General features: G+C 41.6%; 1 protein-coding gene across 1 annotated transcript in view; it reads left to right on the top strand.

Annotated features, from left to right (window-relative positions):
* Positions 1-7918: 7918 nt before the first annotated feature.
* The window catches only part of hs3st3l (heparan sulfate (glucosamine) 3-O-sulfotransferase 3-like), a 29450-nt gene continuing 19056 nt past the window's right edge, over positions 7919-18312 (top strand). Inside the window, exon 1 of the mRNA XM_041816191.1 lies at positions 7919-8394. Within this exon, the coding sequence (XP_041672125.1) occupies positions 7946-8394 (449 nt within the window). The 5' untranslated portion in view covers positions 7919-7945. The remainder of the gene's footprint in view (positions 8395-18312) is intronic.

The following is an 18312-nucleotide window of genomic DNA, read 5'->3' as shown; positions in this document are numbered from 1 at the left end:
AATGTAAACTTAGCCATGATGATATCAAATATCCTGAAGTCATAAAAATGTGAAAAAAAAAGAATAAAAATAATTAGAAAAAAAAGAAATGTGGGAAAAGAAATTAATTTTTGATTTCATTTCATATTTTCACTTTTGCATCTTACAATTATGACTTCAGTCTGTTATTTAGACTTTTATTTAATATTTTTACCTTTTACATTTATTTTTGACTTTTTGTTTCATATTTTGATTTTTTCAATCTATAATTTTCATTTATCTAATAATTTCTGCTTTTTCAATTTGAAATTTTGACTTTAAAACTCATATTTTGAGTTTGTCAGTTTACAATTTTGACTTTTTATCTAATCGTTTGACCTTTTCAACTCATTATTTCAACTTTTATCTCAAATTTTGACATCTTAGGTGCACCATTTTAAATTTTAAATCATATTTTTGCCTTAAAAACATGATTGTGACTTTCTTTTTATATATTTTCTTTTAAAAGCATTATTTTAACATTTAATTTTGTGTTTTGACCTTTTGAACTAATAAATTTGACTTTTTATCTCAGATTATGAGCCTTTTAACTAATCTTGACTTTTGAAATTTTAAAATCATTTATCATCAGTGCTAGTTTCTTTTATTTATTACTGGTGGGAATGAGGTTCACAGTTTGGTTTAATGTGGACTCTGTTAGGCCCTCAGGTTAGACCTTAATTCAGAACCCGGCCCCTGCTGTGACTGAGTGTGACACCCCTGAATGAATGCATTAATAAGTGCATTAATGAGAGCGTTTATTCATCATAAATCATGAGTTATCACTGATCCTCTCTAAAGGAATATCTGCACTAAAGGCGTTTTCTCTTCTGTTTTTTTACTGTCAGTGAAGCACAGATTTATGTCTCTGAAATCAGCTGATCTGACAGTTAGCATCATAACTGACAACAGAGGAGTCTGAGCTTGGTGTTAGTCTGCTTGCTTTAAACTGAGCGTTTGTGTTTTATTTGACCCTTTTTCTCAGCCTGAAGCTCTCTGCAGTCATAACCGTTATTTCCGTATCTGCCCTTTTCTCTGGTTTCACAGCAGACAGCACGATGGTAAAAAAAGACTTCAAGTTTGATGTCAAAAAAGGATAACAGCTCAGTTTAGCCCCTCTGCAGGACAAAGCAGCAGTTTTATGGCTGGGGTCACATCTGCTGCGGGATAATGACGGGGGTAAGCCAAATGGAACATCAGTGCGAGCGTGTGGATGTGAGGTTAGAGGGGGAACTAATGAGTCTCCTATGAGCCATTATCCCTACCTTAGCTCGGCACTCTGCAATAATAAAAGCTCCACATAGCAGAGCTCCCTAACAGCAAACAACACATGGAGCAGGAAGCATCCAGAACGTCCCATCAGACAGGAGGAATCAGCTCAGTGGATTATTTTAAAGTCTGAATCAGGAATAACCGTCTATCTTTGTTAGTCCAATGTCAGAAATTCATTTATGTCAGTGAATCTTCTGGAAAGCTCCTGTGTGTTAGGAAGCAGACGATGATGACGTCTCTGTCTACGCTGATAAACCAAACCTGGGTTTATTCTGAGCTTGTGTTCATGTAGCTGGTATTACAGCGATGTTTGTAGACGGTGATCCTCACTGATGAAATCTACTCCGTGCTCTTCAACTAGAACTTTCTACCCTGCCCTTCACTTTCAGTTTACACTGATCTAGTGATCGTGTGTTTGCTTTCTCTAGTGAGGCTGTTCTACAGACGTAAACACACCGCTGTCCACATTATTAAGAAAACGACACTTTTCTCTAATTTTCCTAAATATGAATGCAAATGACAGTCAGAGTATTTTTCAAGTCATCAGCTGTTAGAGCATAATTCAACTGTTTTTGAACAAACTTCATAATGATAACAATTATTTTCTTAAAAATAAAAACCTCAAAAATGCACTGTTCCACAATATTCTGCACAACAGAGTTTAAAACATTTTATTGGTTGTAAAGAACTGAAAATGTTCATTTGTTGAATCTGCAGCATTAGGAGGTCATATTTACTTAAATCAAAGCTATTTCAATCAAAAACATCTTAACAGGACAAGTTCATGTTAACATAGGAGCCCTTCTCTGATATCACCTTCTCTAAACCAAAACATTTCCCAGAAAAACTCCCTCAAATATCCTAATGTTTCCATTGTAAATTTCTAAAATATAACTGGAGAAGATGGCTAAACGTTTCCCTTGTTCCATGCGAAATACTCTCAGATTCAGAGGAAAAGTTCCCTGGACGAGTATCAGAGCTTTCAGAGAAGATGCCCACAGAAAACTTTTAAAAATCCAGGAAAAACTCCCTGACCTTTCTGAGGAATTATCCTGTTTCACAATTATCCTGTTATTGAAAACTTAAACAATGGAACAAAAGCACCTGTAAGACACTTGTGCAACCCACTGAAAACAGCTCTGCGGCCCACTTTTGGGTCCTGACCCACCAGTTGAGAACCACTGGCCTAGACGACACCTGCAGAAGACTTGAACAAACTCTACTGTCCTGATGAGATTTACTATCAAGAGTCCATGCACTGGGTTGGATTTTGAGACTTTGTGTTCTGGTTCTGGATCTCCTGTTCGTGGTTTTTCTCACAGAGCAGGGTGGCGCTCCTGGGACGTCCCGGAGACGGACCAGAGTTCATGCTGAGGAGGTGCAAAGATTGATTTTCTCAGCATGGCCACAGAGCTGTGCAGACTGAGGATGATGAACTAGGTTAGGACACAGACTACATTCACAGTCAGGATAAATAAATCTGCATCTTTGCTGCATCAGAGTTAAAATAAAATACACCACTGATGGTATTTAAGGTTAAAAGACTCTAAATTTCCTTATTTTCCTCACTTTTATGCCATGTTTCATTCCTGTACATGGAGAGCAAAGCTAACTGGAGTCACACTTAAGCTTACATGGCCAATGAAGCTGGTTCTGGTTCCTGTTTCCCTCCTCATAGACAGACTTAGACTCACAGAGACATCCGGGTCCACATCAGTCTAAGGGATGTAGGAAGACTTTCCTTCATCCTCCTGTGGAGCATGCTCTAAACAATAAACCTTTTTCCCTCCCTGTGAAAGTAGAAGTCTGTATTCACTCTTAAATTTTCATCTTTTTACAGGGTGTTTATATATTTTTTTGCTAACCCTGCGTCTTAATGAATGAAAGGTGTATTCCTGGTGACGGTTCTGCTCACAGACGGTCCTCTGAGGTTAAACCAGCAGCCTGCTGATCTCTTCAGTCTAATTCTGTGTTAGTGTTAAGCCAATAATGAGCCAGCCCAGTGATAAACCCACCTCCACACGGCACCACTGACCCACAACTTGTTGATAATCTGTTAGACCAATCACTGATCAGCAGGTTTTAGAGCACCTTTATCACAGGAGGACGGCTGCAGCGTCGGGGCAATTACCCATCATTCATTTCAACGCGACTGCAAATAAGAGACTTTATTCTAATGTTAATGCCGTCTACATGTGACCTCAAATTTACACCTGAATCTGCAGACGATTGAAGTAAAGTCACAATACATTCACACACAGAGGATCAGCAGATTCACTCTAAAACAGAAGGAAACGCTCTTTCTGCCTCCAAACAGAGGTTTTCTAGGCAGTAGTCTGCTGTTTAATTGATCTGCATGCTTTTCAACTGGAATTTCATTCCTGTAAACTGAACGTGAAACCTTCCTCCTGTGGCTGCACGCTCTCCTCTGCTCCAGACGGAGAAACGGCGTCCGACTGGAAGAGGAGCGTTGTTCTTATCTGTAAAAGGGAAGGACGATGCAGAGAGTCTAACAGGGGTGTTACACTTCTCTCAGTGCCGGCTCAGGTCCTAGCACTGACCCTTTAGGCCTGTGAGGGACATAAATAGGGCGTAGATGTGGTACGTAAGCCAGCATGAGGGCACCATCAGGTGGGAGGGAGGATTGATGCAACCCCAGCATACTCTGGATGTCCTTGGGAAAATAATCTGTTGAAAAAATATCAAAGGCCACATCTTAAGGGGGGAGTCAGGGGTGGGTGTAGCAAGAAAGCAAGGTCTAAGTGATCACCTATGGCGTCCTGGGGGCCACATCAGGCCCGCCACAGGTCCCATCCGGCCCCCGGAAGATTCTTAAAATCAGTAAATGTGCAGAGGATAAATATGTTGTGGTATTCAGAGTATGGTGTTTCAAAAAATCCCAACAGGCTTAAATTTCAGCTTGATGTTTGATCCATTTTACAGAAATCCACCAGAAAGACATACTCATGAATTCGTTATTGATTAAAGCGGCTGTTTTCCATGTCAGCGTTCCACTTTAGTCACTTGATCAGGTTCCCAACCTGGGGTCAGGGACCCCCTAAGGGGGGCGCCAGAGATCTTAGGGGGGGCGCAAGGTTTTGTCTGCTCTGCCAAAATTAGATTTGCAAATATTGACAAAAACCATGATGAAGCAGTTATTAAGTCGTTTATACAAAGGTCTGTTGATAAGAAAAGCATGCATAGGCCTTTTTAGGGTTTTATCAGTGAAACAATTAAAATGTTTGGCACTTTTTCTTCTTTCTCTTCTCTCTTGGGTCCTGGGGGGGGCTCTGCTTTTCTTAGGTCCGTGAAGGGGGGTCTCCAAGGAAACATGGTTGGGAAAGACTGGCCTAGGGTACCATCCTGGCCGGTGGTATGGTTTCCATGAGCATCTGAGGCCTGTGTGACGAAGCTGGATTAACGAGTCCGGGATATCTCTCCGTTAGCTTGATTGACTTATCAAGACATTCACAATCTGGATCGGCTGTACGACGAAGCTGGCTATCAACTCGCTAACTGCAGCCAGGGTTTTCCAATCTGGATCAGTGCGCGCTCACATTAAAGGGGTGGTGTTTGCAGCGTCTGACCAACCGCAAACATGGAGAAAGCCTGCAGAGCAGTGTATTTTTTTTTTCAATGGAGGGACAGACAATCATTCTTCAAAAATAAGAGGAATTAAATCAATAATCCAGACCAGAAGCAACACTGTGGCCACAGCAAAAGCCAGGAATGAATGCTGGCAGAAAACTACTGACTCTGTTAATGCGTAAGTTCGTCAGATTATACGATATTAATTCATGGGACAATATAAACGGACGGCCCTCTGATCACTCAGTTTCACTTTATTACGGCACAGATGTTTGGGGCGGAGCTTCCTCAGTGAATTTTGTGTTGTAGTATTCATTCCTCACTGTGATTAGTACCACAAAATACAGTTTATGAACATGATGAGGATATTAAATGTACAGTTGTCATACCCTGCTCAAGTTTCTGTGACAGTGCCGACTCCCTGAAGATCCAGGAGTCATGAACGGACCCTGGCCACTGAGCCACAAGGCTGGTGGCCATCATTTGATGGTCGCATGTCATCTGCAGAAGCATCTGGGGTTCACATTAGTCAATGCGCACTTGAAAGACTTGAATAAAGTTCAACTGTGACACCAGTGTTGTGTGGGCCTCTTTGTATATGTGGACTGTTTATGATTTAAAATGATTATGACATAAATGATGGAAATTGAGACACACATTGATAATGGACTAACTGAATGTGAAATGTTTCTGTTTTATCTGATCTACCTGAATGTTGAGGCTGTGAAAGTTTTTTTCTACAAAAATCACTACAAAAAATACGTTTGCAAGAGCCACAATCTAAGTGGTGAAAAGTGTCAATTAAAATAAGTTAAAGGTGGCAAAAATCAGTAAAAGGGTGGGAAAAATGGGCAAAAAGTGGCAAAAACGGGGGAATAAAAGGCATTTAATGGCAAAATGCAGCTTACATGAGTGAAATATGGGTGAAAAAAAAGGGGTAAACATTTGCAAAAAGCAGGATAAAATAGGCAAAAACTGATGAAAAATTGGCAACAACAGGATGAAAGTGGCAAAAGGAAGTGTTTAAAGTGGGCTTAAAGCAGTAAAAATAGATTACAAGTGGCAAAAAAGGGGGTGAATTGGTTGACAATTAAAGCAAACTGTATAATTGTGGGAAAAAGATTAATGTGACTTGCAATGGATAATTTCTGAGGTCAAAGTTTCTCTTTTTTATGGTTTTCGGGGGGATTTTATTTGTAATTAAGACATAAGAGAGCCACAGATCATCACTAAAGAGCCACATGTGGCCCCAGAGCCACAGGTTGAGTATCACTGGTCTATACCTTTCGCAAAGGATGTGATCGGGTAAACTGAAAGGATTGCATCTATCCCTAAATATTCTTTCTCTCCTAGGCGCTCTTCTGTGCACCAATCAGGATCTTCTAAGAGTGTGCAGGCCATTTTCCAAGAGAGCTGATTGGTCAGGAGGCGGGGCTTTTATACTCGCTGATCTTGTATCAGAACATAACCCGCTCCGGAGCAGGTTAGCCGTTCAGCATAAGTTACCACGGTGATTTATCCCGGTAAGAAGTGATCGTACAGAAAATCCAGGGTTAATCCTGAAGTTATCTGGATAAGAGAAAATCCAGCTTTGTTGTACAGGCCTCTGGTCATGCTTGAGATGTCCAGAGGACCCAGAATCCACTGGTGGTCTCTGGGTGTATCACCAGGAGTGAAAAGGCCTGAACATTAGAAATGCTTGAGGCCGCTCTGTTCAATACAAAACAAAAGAAATACAAAAACACTGTCGACAGGACTCTGTGGAACAGCGCTCTATTCCTCAGCATCACTTTTCCCTCACTGACCAATCATAGTCAAGAAGGGGCGGGACTTATGATACCAGCTCTGTTGACAGTGGAGAAAACAGAGAATGTGTCGATCCCAGGTCTCCACACACGTTTGGTTGTGACTCTTCTCCATTGTTCTCATGTTGATCTCTCTTTGAATGAAGGAAAACGTGAAGAGCCCGGCGATGACTGGAACAGCCGTAAAGAGACTGCAGAAGAAAGCAGGAGTTGACTGGAACAGAGGTGTTCATGCAACAACCTCCAGTCCTGAAAAATACTGCAATACCGCGAGTGTCCACATGGGGCTGGCTGCAGGAACGCCGAGAGTCCGGTACACCTGTTAAAAGATTAAATATCATCCCCCCAGGAAACCTTCAAAAAAGAAACTTTCTAGCCCTTTTTCACCATTTTTGGCCCTTTTCACCCATTTAAGCTACTTTTTTCATAAAAAACACTTTTTACCATTTTTTTTTGCCCATTTTGACACTTGTTTTCTGATATTTTCTGCGTGTGGCCCTCAGTGAGAAGACATGGACTCCTCTGATCTGGATCAAGCATCTTCATCAATCTGGCAGATAAGAAAAGGAATCACAACATGTGGGACGTTCAGGATCCTGATGACTAAAGGACTCAAACTTGCCTCAGGACACCTCCAACAGGAGGATTTTGACATTTCTTAAATGTTTATTCAACATTTTTTATCACAGGTTATTTGTGCGTTAATGTTTATAACTCAGGAGTAAAATTTCAAATTTAAATTTGTATTTTTCAAGTTTTTTTTCTGCATATTTGTGTTTTTAAGCCATAATCCTGCACAGCTCTGTCTCCTTTAAACCAATATTTAAGTCTCTGATTTCTTTTACTGAATTTAGTCTTGTTTGCAAACTTCCTTCTGTGATGTAAACATGTGACATCCACGCCAAGAGAGAGAGAGAGAGAGAGAGAGCCCTGAGCGCATAACCCCCCCTCTCCAGGCTGAGCGCGCGCTAATCCCATGGAGAGAGAGAGAGAGAGAGAGAGCTATCAGACCTTCTCCCCCCTCGGTGCATGCTGGGAGAGTAAGTGGGCTCACTCTCTAGCTGTCACGCGAACGCTCCGCTTCTCCGGTTGAGTGACGTGTGGGTGTTTTTTTTTTGTTTTGGGGGGGTTCGGTGCGCTCCACGCGCGCCTTGAGGAGGGGGAGAGCCGCGCGCGCCGAGGGTCTGTGTGATTTCTCGCGCCGTGTCGGAGCATGAAGAAGGAACCTGTGGAAGGATGGCAGCTCACCTGACCCGTGAGGGATGGCCGCTCTTCATCTCCATCTTCCTCCTCTCCATCACCAGCAGCCCGCGGAGCTGCGCCGCCTCTTCCACCGCCTCACGCTGGCGTCCTCTGTGAGCCTGCTCTGCTTCTCTCTGCTCTACCTGCTCACGGGCTGCTGCGACTCTCACTTCACCGACTCACCTGACCTGCAGCAGCCCGCGCGAGACTTCCAGGCGTCGGGGTCGGGATGGCCCTACGACAGGAACGGGAGCAGCGCGTGGAGCGGCTCTCCCGGGCTCGAGGGAAACAGCTCCGGGAAGGAGTGGACAGCCACGCGCAGGTTACCGCAGGCGCTCATCATAGGGGTTAAAAAGGGAGGCACGCGAGCCCTGCTGGAGTTTCTGAGGCTCCATCCGGATATCCGGGCTCTCGGGTCAGAGCCACACTTCTTCGACCGGCATTACGCACGAGGACTGGACTGGTACAGGTACGCACACTTTACGCACGGAGCCAATAGGAGTAGAGCTGCTGAGTTTTCAGACTTTACTGACATCAACTTCATAAAGTTCACGTTCATACAGGAAGTTTACATTTCAATCTGAAGTTTAGACTCCTCCCCTCCACTCATTTCCACTCTGCTCCACGTAAAAACGTCCCCGTGGACCTAAACAGGAGGTGTGTGTGTGTGTGTGTGTGTGTTTAGAGCTGAGCTCTAAGGCTCTACCTATGTTTATAGTAACAGTTTCACAACATTGAACAGACACGTTTGAGCTCGTGAGCCTCTGTCATCCCTGAAACAACACTGAGCTCATGACCAAGCAGGAGATACAGAAAGATGATCTAGAAGGCCTGATCCACATGAAGGTGCAGGGGCGGACTCAGAGGGGGGGCAGAGACCCCCCCCCCCATCCTAATGTTTGGAAAACGCTGAACAACATTTGAGGAGGCGCCCTCTTAGTGGGCAAACTGGACCAAATCCTCTGGTGCCCAACATCAGACAGCAGGTTTATTTTATTATTTATTTATTTTATTACTGAGTCTGCCGCTGCACTGATGTGTGTGATAAACATCAGACATGTTCACATTTATCATTTATTTCTGCTGTGGTGCACAAGTTTGGCTTCAGACTCCCTCACAGCAGCGGTCTGATCAAAGTCTGACCTGAGGGCCTAACAGGGTCAACATTTAACCTCAAACTAGCAAACTCACCTTTTAACCAGTGATAGATAACGGAAGACAAACCTGATGACAGAGGATGTTGAGTTGATGTTTTTATAAGGAAAATATATGAGATAAAAGGTCAAAACTGTGAGTTTAAAAGGTCAAAATTTGAAATGAAATTTAAATTTGTGAACCTAAATATTTAAGGTATGAGATAAAATTTCAAATAGAGAGTTTAAAAAGTCAAAATATGAAATAAAATTTAAATTTGTGAACCTAAATATTTAAAATATGAAATAAAATTTAAAATAATGAGTTTAAAAAGTAAAAATATGAGATAAAAAGTAAAATAATGAGTTTTAAAGGTCAGAATATGTGATAAAATTTAAGTTTGTGAACCTAAATGTTATAAATATGAGATAAAATTGAAAGTTATGAGTTTAAAAGGTCAAAACACGAAATAAAATGTGAAATTGTATATTTAAAAGGTCAAAATATGAAATAAAATTTAAATTTGTGAACCTAAATGGTATAAATATGAGACAAAAATTTTAAATCATGAGTTTAAAAGACTAAAATCTGGGTTTAAAAGTCAAAGTTAGGAGTTGAAAAAGTCAAAATATGAAATGAAATTTAAAATCAGGAGTTAAAGAGGTAAAAATGTGACCTAAATTTAAAACTGTCAATCTTAATGGTCAAATATCAGTTAAAAAATCTACATTATGAGTTAAAAAAGTCAAATATGAAATAAAAACATTTTTATTCTTTACTTTTTAGAATTCTGCGACTTAATCAGAACATTTTAAATCATCAAGGTTAAGTTTAGATTTCTATACTGGAGGAAATCTGCAGACCTCATACTGGTGGGCCAGTTAGAATTAAATTATGTTATGATCTTGCGGGCTGAGTGTAACTATCACGGGCCGGATTTGGCCCCCGGGCCTCCAGTTTGACACCTCTGGGCTACCGCTGCTGTTGAAACAAAAGTAAAAACGCTAGTGACCTCAAGCAGGGGAGAAACTGGTGCAGCGTGTCATTTCAAGCCCTAAACGCCGTTTTCTCCATCTACGGGGTGGCCGTCTAAGGCCAAAACAAAAATACCTGTCCCTGTGTGGACTCGGGTCCAGGATCTGTGTAGCCAGTCCTCACGTAGTTTTTATTCTTTCTCTCCTGCTGAGTTTTGTCAAGCTGCTTCAGGGAACAACACATTTTCTGGTATGGCTGTTTCAGAATAGAAAGGTTTGAACAACATAATGAGTGGGGCTTTTCTGCTATAAGAACTTTCTGGAGATGATGTGTGTGATAGAATCAGTGCAGCTTTAGCAGAGACAGCAGAGAGTGTGTGTGTTAAAGTATTTACAGTGTGTTTGACCAGGATCAGAGCCACAGCCCGCTTCCTTGAACCATTATGGACTAATAAGCAGGTCAGGGGTTGAGACGCACCGTTAATTTTTGTTACCTGCTGCTCTGCTGAACTTCAGACAAACCGAGTTGATCCGTTCATAGATGAGGCGTGCTGCTGTTACTGGCATATGTGGACTTGGAGATAAAAGAATGTTGCTGTGCTGTCATTAATACAGTCAGACCTCTGTGATGCTGGAGGAGGCGGTGGTGTCTGGTCAGTGACAGACTGGAACCTGCTGAAGATGGGCCTCAGTAGAAGCTGCTGTCTGGTGTAAATCCCTCTGTTACGCTTCTTTTATTTACCAGCCATCATGGCTGCGAGGCTGAGCTACAGTGGTATTAACTCTGTGTGCACAACAACCAGATGCAGTTTAAACCAGTGATGATGCTACTGGAGAAATCCATGATATGGTGGAAGTAACACCACTGACGGTGTTGATATCCATCCTCCACTGTGTGTGTGTGTGTGTGTGTATCTGTGCAGCAGGAAGTTTGTGTATCAGTTTAATCAGTCACAGAGCCAAATCTGAAGAAATGAATCTCTTTGTGCTGTTTGCATACCCCAACATATCAGCAGCTCTCCCGCCGAGGTTTAGGTGACAGTCAAAGAGACTTTGCCATCTGGCTACGCCAATCTGTGCACGAGTGTGTGCATGTGTGTATCTGTGTGTACAGTAGGGTTCTTGCAGGATGAGTTCTCACAGAGCAGCAGAGTAATCATCTCTGGAGCTGCAGCCAGATGTTACTGTTGTCATGTGGCTTTGTTCGCAGCCTGCTGGTGAAAACTTGGAAATACTCAGAGCTCAACCACGCATCAGGGAGACACAAGTCACTCAAACTGCTCCAGGATCATCCCGGGAAATTAAGAGGAAGAAAGAAAGAAAAAAAAGAAAGAAAGAAAGAAAGAAAGAAAGAACAAATAAAGAAAAAGGAAAGAAAGAAAGGAGAAAGAAAGAAAGAAAGAAAGAAAGAAAAAAGAAAGAAAGAAAGAACAAATAAAGAAAAAGGAAAGAAAGAAAGAAAGAAAGAAAAAAAGAACAAATAAAGAAAAAGGAAAGAAAGAAAGAGAGAAAGAAAGAAAGAAAGAAAGAAAGAAAAAAAAGAAAGAACAAATAAAGAAAAAGGAAAGAAAGAAAGAAAGAAAAAAGAAAGAAAGAAAGAAAGAACAAATAGAGAAAAAAGAAAGAAAAAAGAAAGAGAGAAAGAATAAATAAAGAAAAAGGAAAGAAAGAAAGAAACAGAAAGAAAGAAAGAAAGAAAGAAAGAAAGAGAAAGAAAGAAAGAAAAAAAGAAAGAAAGAACAAATAAAGAAAAAGGAAAGAAAGAAAGAAAAAAGAAAGAAAGAACAAATAAAGAAAAAGGAAAGAAAGACAGAAACAGAAAGAAAGAAAGAAAGAAACACAGACAGAAAGAAAAAAGAAAGAAAGAACAAATAAAGAAAAAGGAAAGAAAGAAAGAAAAAAGAAAGAAAGAACAAATAAAGAAAAAGGAAAGAAAGAAAGAAAGAAAGAAAGAAAAAAGAAAGAAAGAACAAATAAAGAAAAAGGAAAGAAAGAAAGAAAGAAAGAAAGAAAAAAGAAAGAAAGAAAGAACAAATAAAGAAAAAGGAAAGAAAGAAAGAGAGAAAGAAAGAAAAAAGAAAGAGAGAAAGAGAATAAAGAAAGAATGAAGAAAGAAAGATAGAAAGAAAGATAGAAAGAAGGAAAGAATGAAGAAAGCAAGAAAGAGAGAAAGAAAGATAGAAAGAAAGAAAGAATGAAGAAAGAAAGAAAGAAGGGGTTTCCACAGAAAGAAATTCAAATTTCTGCTGCAAGCTGCAACAAGGCACACATGCACCTATAGACCAAACTGCTCCATCCATCCATCCATCCATCCATCCATCCATCCATCCTTCCATCCATCCATCCATCCATCCATCCATCCATCCATTCAACCATCTACACCCCTTGTCCCTTTTGGGGTCTCGCTGGCTGGAGCTAATCCCAGCTCCTGTTGGTGGAGAGGCAGGGTCACCCTAACCCTGGACTGGACTGCTCCAAATATTCCAGATTAAGTGAATCCAAATCTGCTCTGTGTGGCGTGCAGGCGTGCAGTTAGCCAGCTTATACTTTATGATGGGGCTCAGTAGAGGCATTGGTTTGGCTCAGGGAGATATCACTGGTGGAATTCCAATTAAGTTCACATGCCTGAGCTGTAGAAATAAACTAACATATATATATATATATATATGACAATTATAGGAAAACTGGACCACATTACATTACCACTACATAACCACTACATATACATTACATTACATTACCACAACATATACATTGCATCACCACTACATATACATTACATTACCACTAAATATACATTACATTACCACAACATATACATTACATTACATTACCAGTACATATACATTACAGTACCACTACATATACATTACATTACATCACCACTACATATACATTACATTACATCACCACTACATATACATTACATTACATTACCACTACATATACATTACATTACATCACCACTACATATACATTACATTACATCACCACTACATATACATTACATTACATTACCACTACATATACATTACATTACATTACCACTACATATACATTACATCACATTACCACTACATATACATTACATTACATTGCATTACCACCCCAACAGGGATGCACAGGTGCATCACTTCATCATCAGCATTGGCTGATTTGTTAACAGACACTGACCATGTTGCATGAACAAATATCAATTATCAAAGTTTGTCAGGAGTTAATCAGGTTTGTCCAATCATATCACACTGATATCAGGTTTATCTGCTGAGTCAAGGAAGAAATTTTTATTGGGCACAAACTTGAACCGTTGGATCAAACTCTGGAGTAGAAAGCAGTAAATTATTCTCAACAGTCTGGCTGCAGACTGCCACTGTCTGACAGAAACACGTGAAAAATCTTCTAAAAGTAAAATGGGTTTCGACTTCTGATTAGTTTGGGGTCAAAGTAAAGCACTCCTGTGAGACCACTGTAAGGCTCTCTGGGGCTGTGAGTGTTAAGAAAACACTAAAAAACATCTTCATTAAAATCAAACATGTTTTTAAGAGCCCCATTACACTGATGCTAAAATATGGACTGTCAAAGACAACAGGGATAGTTAGGCCATTGAACAGGTGAGTCAACAGGAACTAGATCTGCTGTGATTGGCCACATGGGATTTAAACTGTTTATAAGTATAATATTTACCAGTATTTCTAAGTGTTTAAAGATAGTTGGGGTTTTTAAAAGATCCTAAAAGTGCTCTGCATTGAATACAGACTGTTTTTTCAGTTGACTGGTGTTTGTGTGTCGTGTGTCAGAGTGTGTGTAACACCAGGTGATGTGTATTTGACACCAGACTGTCACACTACTTGCCCCAAGAGACCAGATGGGACTCGCTGCTCGTCGGGTCACTTGACGTGGCTGTCAGTGCTGTCAGTGACCTCTGACTGAGGGTCAGTGTTCACTAGGAGTTAATGATGTGTTCACATACTTCATAACAAACAGCACAACTAACACACACACACTAAACACACACACACACACACAGACGAGTGTGTCTTTGTTTGGCTGCTCAAACAGGAAACACAATGAAGCTACAAGTGTACAAACTCTGTCAGTGTTGATTCTATAGACTCTTTAATCACTGCGACAGGAGCACACAGATTTATTCATTGAATATTTTCACGTTTCTACAGGATATGGTGGAAAATTCTACAGATACAGCCGTCTACTGGCTGATAAAGATTCCTTACTTTAAGGATTGCTTCATGGAATAAAATAAGATTGGATGTTGCTGATAAATCACTTTAAATGTTAGTTTTTATGGACTCTTTTAGAAAGGTTATCAACCTACTTTACACAGATTAACACCTAGAAATGCTTGATATCACTGAGATGATATGGGTCTCTGCAGATGTGAGCTCAGAAAGAGATGATGGTTGTCGACTGATATCAACATTTCTGCAGATATGAGCAGCCAATACAAAATCTATGTGAATATTAAAGCAGAACCAACAGACTTACCTCAGCTCAGGTTTCATGTCAGTGTTTCATCCTCAGCCCTGACACTTAGGGGTTACATGCCAGCACACTCACACCTATGGGCAATTTAGACGAGCATGTGTTTGGACCGTGGGAGGAAGCTGGAGGGACCGGTCATCACCAGTGCAGATAGGAGCGTTGTGTTTAGGTTCACAGGCGAGGTAAACCGGAGGCCCCCTCTAGAGTCCAGTCATCAGAGCAGCCAGGTAACAGACTAAACGTCACCCACTCATGCTGCTGTTCTTAACTATGTCTGCTCTGCAGAGCGTCTTGGTCTGTCTTTGGCTTTAACACGAGTCGGGTTGGTTTGCTTTCAGCCCAGCGCTGCAGTGATTCGGCTTAAACAGTTTAAAGGTGAGTCTAAACTCCTGATCCCCTCGCTGTAGAAGAAGAAGAAGCACCACACAGAGTCAGAGATTCAGTTACAGCAGACATCAAGCTTTACCTGTTTCCTTTTCTGCACATGAAGTAACAGCATGAGTGGGTGATGTTCAGCCTGATCATGTCCCATGTTTTGTGTAAAGAGAGAAAAGATGGCTGAAGGCCTGACCAGCTGCTCCTGATAGGTCAGATAAATCATTAGGGATGTTACGATACCATTTTTTCCTCCTGATACCAAGGTATTGGGTATCAGCAGATACTGAGTCCTAATCCAATACCAGTGTGAACTTTCTGGACTGACTGTGCAGACTAGCAAATTATTATAGACCTACAGTATATTTGACTCTACAAATCATAATGTTCAGCATCTCTGTGAGCCTAAAGTTGTTTTTCTGCTGATTATTGAGTTTTACTGCTAAATACTAAAAGGATTATACAGGGGGCTGCAGCACAGACTCTCTCTCTCTCTCCTTTATGCTCTATTCAGGCAGCCTGCCATTGGCTGACTGACCCTCACAAAGGGTAAATAATATGGTGGTTAGCATCCGAGATAGCATTCGAGCTATAAATAAATGATTGTTATTCCATTAAAATGGATAAAAAGACGTTCAGTGTGGTGTTTACTGGTGTGGATTTTATCATTAAGGTCCCCAAAAGTCGCACGAGTTCCAGGTTCCCTGAAAATGCTGCTGCAAGAGATTCAAAGGCATCAATAGCATCAATGTGAAAGCACAACGGCTAGCTTCAAGAGGAAAAAACAGTAAGAGGCAACAATACTGTTACGTATTTGTATTAACTTATGTAGAAGAACCACCAGACAGAGGACCACGTTCTCATCTTTTTCTTTACTTGGTGCTTCTCTCAAAAAAACATAACAGGTTTTATTTGCAGCAGGGCATTTTGCGGAGTTTGCAAGATGCTTGTCAGAGTCGCATCTGTAACATTTACGTGTATGCTCAGTCTTTGTTTCACATTTTTTGTAGTTACCTGCTTTGTGAGAACGGGGTTGTTCCCTCTTTGGCAGTGTATTCACCTCCTGCACTGGTATTTCACTGTGTGAGAACGCGCTGGCATTGCGCGCCGCTGACTCCACTTGGACGGCAATCTGAATAGCTTTATCCAGTGTTAGCTTACAAACGTTCACGTATGCGTCCACTGTAGGCTTTTTCCACAATCTGATCACGAAGCATATCTTGTTCTGCAGCTCCAAAGTCACACAACACGAGCATTTCACGTAACGAGATCACACTGTGCAATGCTTTCATCATGTCTCTGTGCTCGTTGACGAAACTTATGTCTCTCAGCAATGACGTTTACCTTCTGTACAAAATACGCTCGCAGAGCCGCCACGGCATGGTCATAAGTAGTTCCTGTGTCAGTTAACGTGTAAAAAATCCTCTGGGCCTCGGTTCCAATGCTGTGCAGAAGAACAGCTCGCTTACAGGCGTCAGGCCACTTAGCTCCTTCCACATCGATTACAAGCATATAGTTCTCGAACATCTTTAGCCATGTTTCAAAAGGCATTGCAGGTTCTTCCGGACATTGTAGTAATGCGGGAGGCAAAGGAGTAGTAGCCACAGCCATCCTCGTCGCCAAATTGTTATGTATTTGTATTAACTTATGTAGAAGAACCACCGGACAGAGGACCACGTTCTCATCTTTTTCTTTATTCGGTGCTTCTCTCAAAAAAACATAACACTTCTTCACTTGGGTAACGTCAGTGACACACAGTAGCTCAGCGCCACCTACTGACCTGGGAAGGAATAGATCTCAGAACACAACAAATACGTTTCAAAACTTCTTTTCCTTTTGATAAACTGTCACTTCAGGTACGACAGCGCCGGTCTGAAAGACATTTTAACGATGTCACACTGTCACACTGCTGCTGCAGCGGCTCCTTTGGTTCTTCTTCACTGCTCTAAAAACGGTAGCCCATGCATGACGTGTTTTCTGTCAGTGAACAAGAATTGATTTCTGGTTTATAGCGCTAACACTTAGCATGGCTAATGAAGCAAAATATAAAGCTAAACTAAACGGTATCAGATCAGTACATAAACTCGAGTACTTGCTGATACCAGTACCCTCACTTTAAGCAGCATCAGACATATTTCTGATTCTGGTATCAGAACGACCCGATAGATTATGTTTGAATGACTGAACTCACAGTGAGAGCAGAGCAGCAGAATCCCCAACTATGTGGAATTCTTAAAATTTCTTAACTGTCTTCAATCTCCATGGAAACTGCAGGAACGCCTCTCTGATATAAAAACAACAGTCACTCAAACAGTGGAAGTGCTGACATTACACCACGACTGTTGAAGAGATGGCTGAAAATCACAGATAATACAGTACCACTGTTTATCAACTCAGTCTGAAATTGATCAAACCTGGAAGACTCCCTAAGGTCTGCCGTCAGTGAAATGAAGTTCTGACTGGTGCATCACTGATGATGAGCTGGAGTCTGAACTGCATGGATGGATCTTAGCTGATATTTTAGTGAGCATCATGTTCTACAGCTGACCAGGATTTAACATTCACTCTCTAAACTTTATGAGCTCCATTCTGTTCCAGTAGATCTATCAGCTGTGGGCCTGAACTGACCCTGCTGCTGTATAAATCCATCCAAACCAAAGGTTTCCACTCTGACCGATGCAGCCGTGCGTTTCTCTGCAGATGCTCTCTTGAACAACAAAGAGGAAGAGCTCCATCCTCTTCCTCCTGGTCTCTCGGTGACATTTAGCTCCAGCAGGCTGATGGAGCTCAGACCGACCCGGAGCACTAATGGTGTTTGGAGATTGGATGTGAAGGAGCACTGGGATGGGGTGGACTGAAAGTTTCCTCCTCGCCCTGCCTCTGTGTGCGATCGATAGCTCTATCTCCTGGCGCTGACCTTGGGTTGACTCCAGCATTAGAGCGGTTAGCGTTGGTCAGCTCTGCTTCTGTAACAATTAGCAGGAAGCTTTATCCTGCGTCGGTATAATCCCTTAGCTCGGGCTCGCAGGGCTCGGGTTACACGCTGCTCCCTCTCTCTCTCTCTGGAGGAATCCATTAAAACTCGCCCCTCAGAGCGGTGATGGTTTCCTGTTGAAAGATGACGTGACGCGGGGAGAAGAGGGGGAGAAATAAAGGAGATAAGGCTGGAGGTTAAAAGGTGACGCAGTGTTAGCACAACCTCACACATCTCCGCTGACCTCGGCTTCAACCTTAGGGGACCCCCCACCCCCCCCCCCCCCGACCCTGCAGACTCTCAGGCTGGTTGTGTTTGGTTCTTAGAGTAAAAGGAGATTCATTGATATTTATTATTGACTCTGACTTACTGGAAAGCTCTAACCTGATCACTCTGCATCACCGGTGTTTGCTGCAAACGTTCACTTCCA

This window comes from Cheilinus undulatus, linkage group 20, assembly GCF_018320785.1.
Source record: "Cheilinus undulatus linkage group 20, ASM1832078v1, whole genome shotgun sequence".
Taxonomy (NCBI): Eukaryota; Metazoa; Chordata; class Actinopteri; order Labriformes; family Labridae; genus Cheilinus; species Cheilinus undulatus.
The sequence above is the reverse complement of the archived record's forward strand: the minus strand, read 5'-3'. Positions and strand labels throughout refer to the sequence as shown.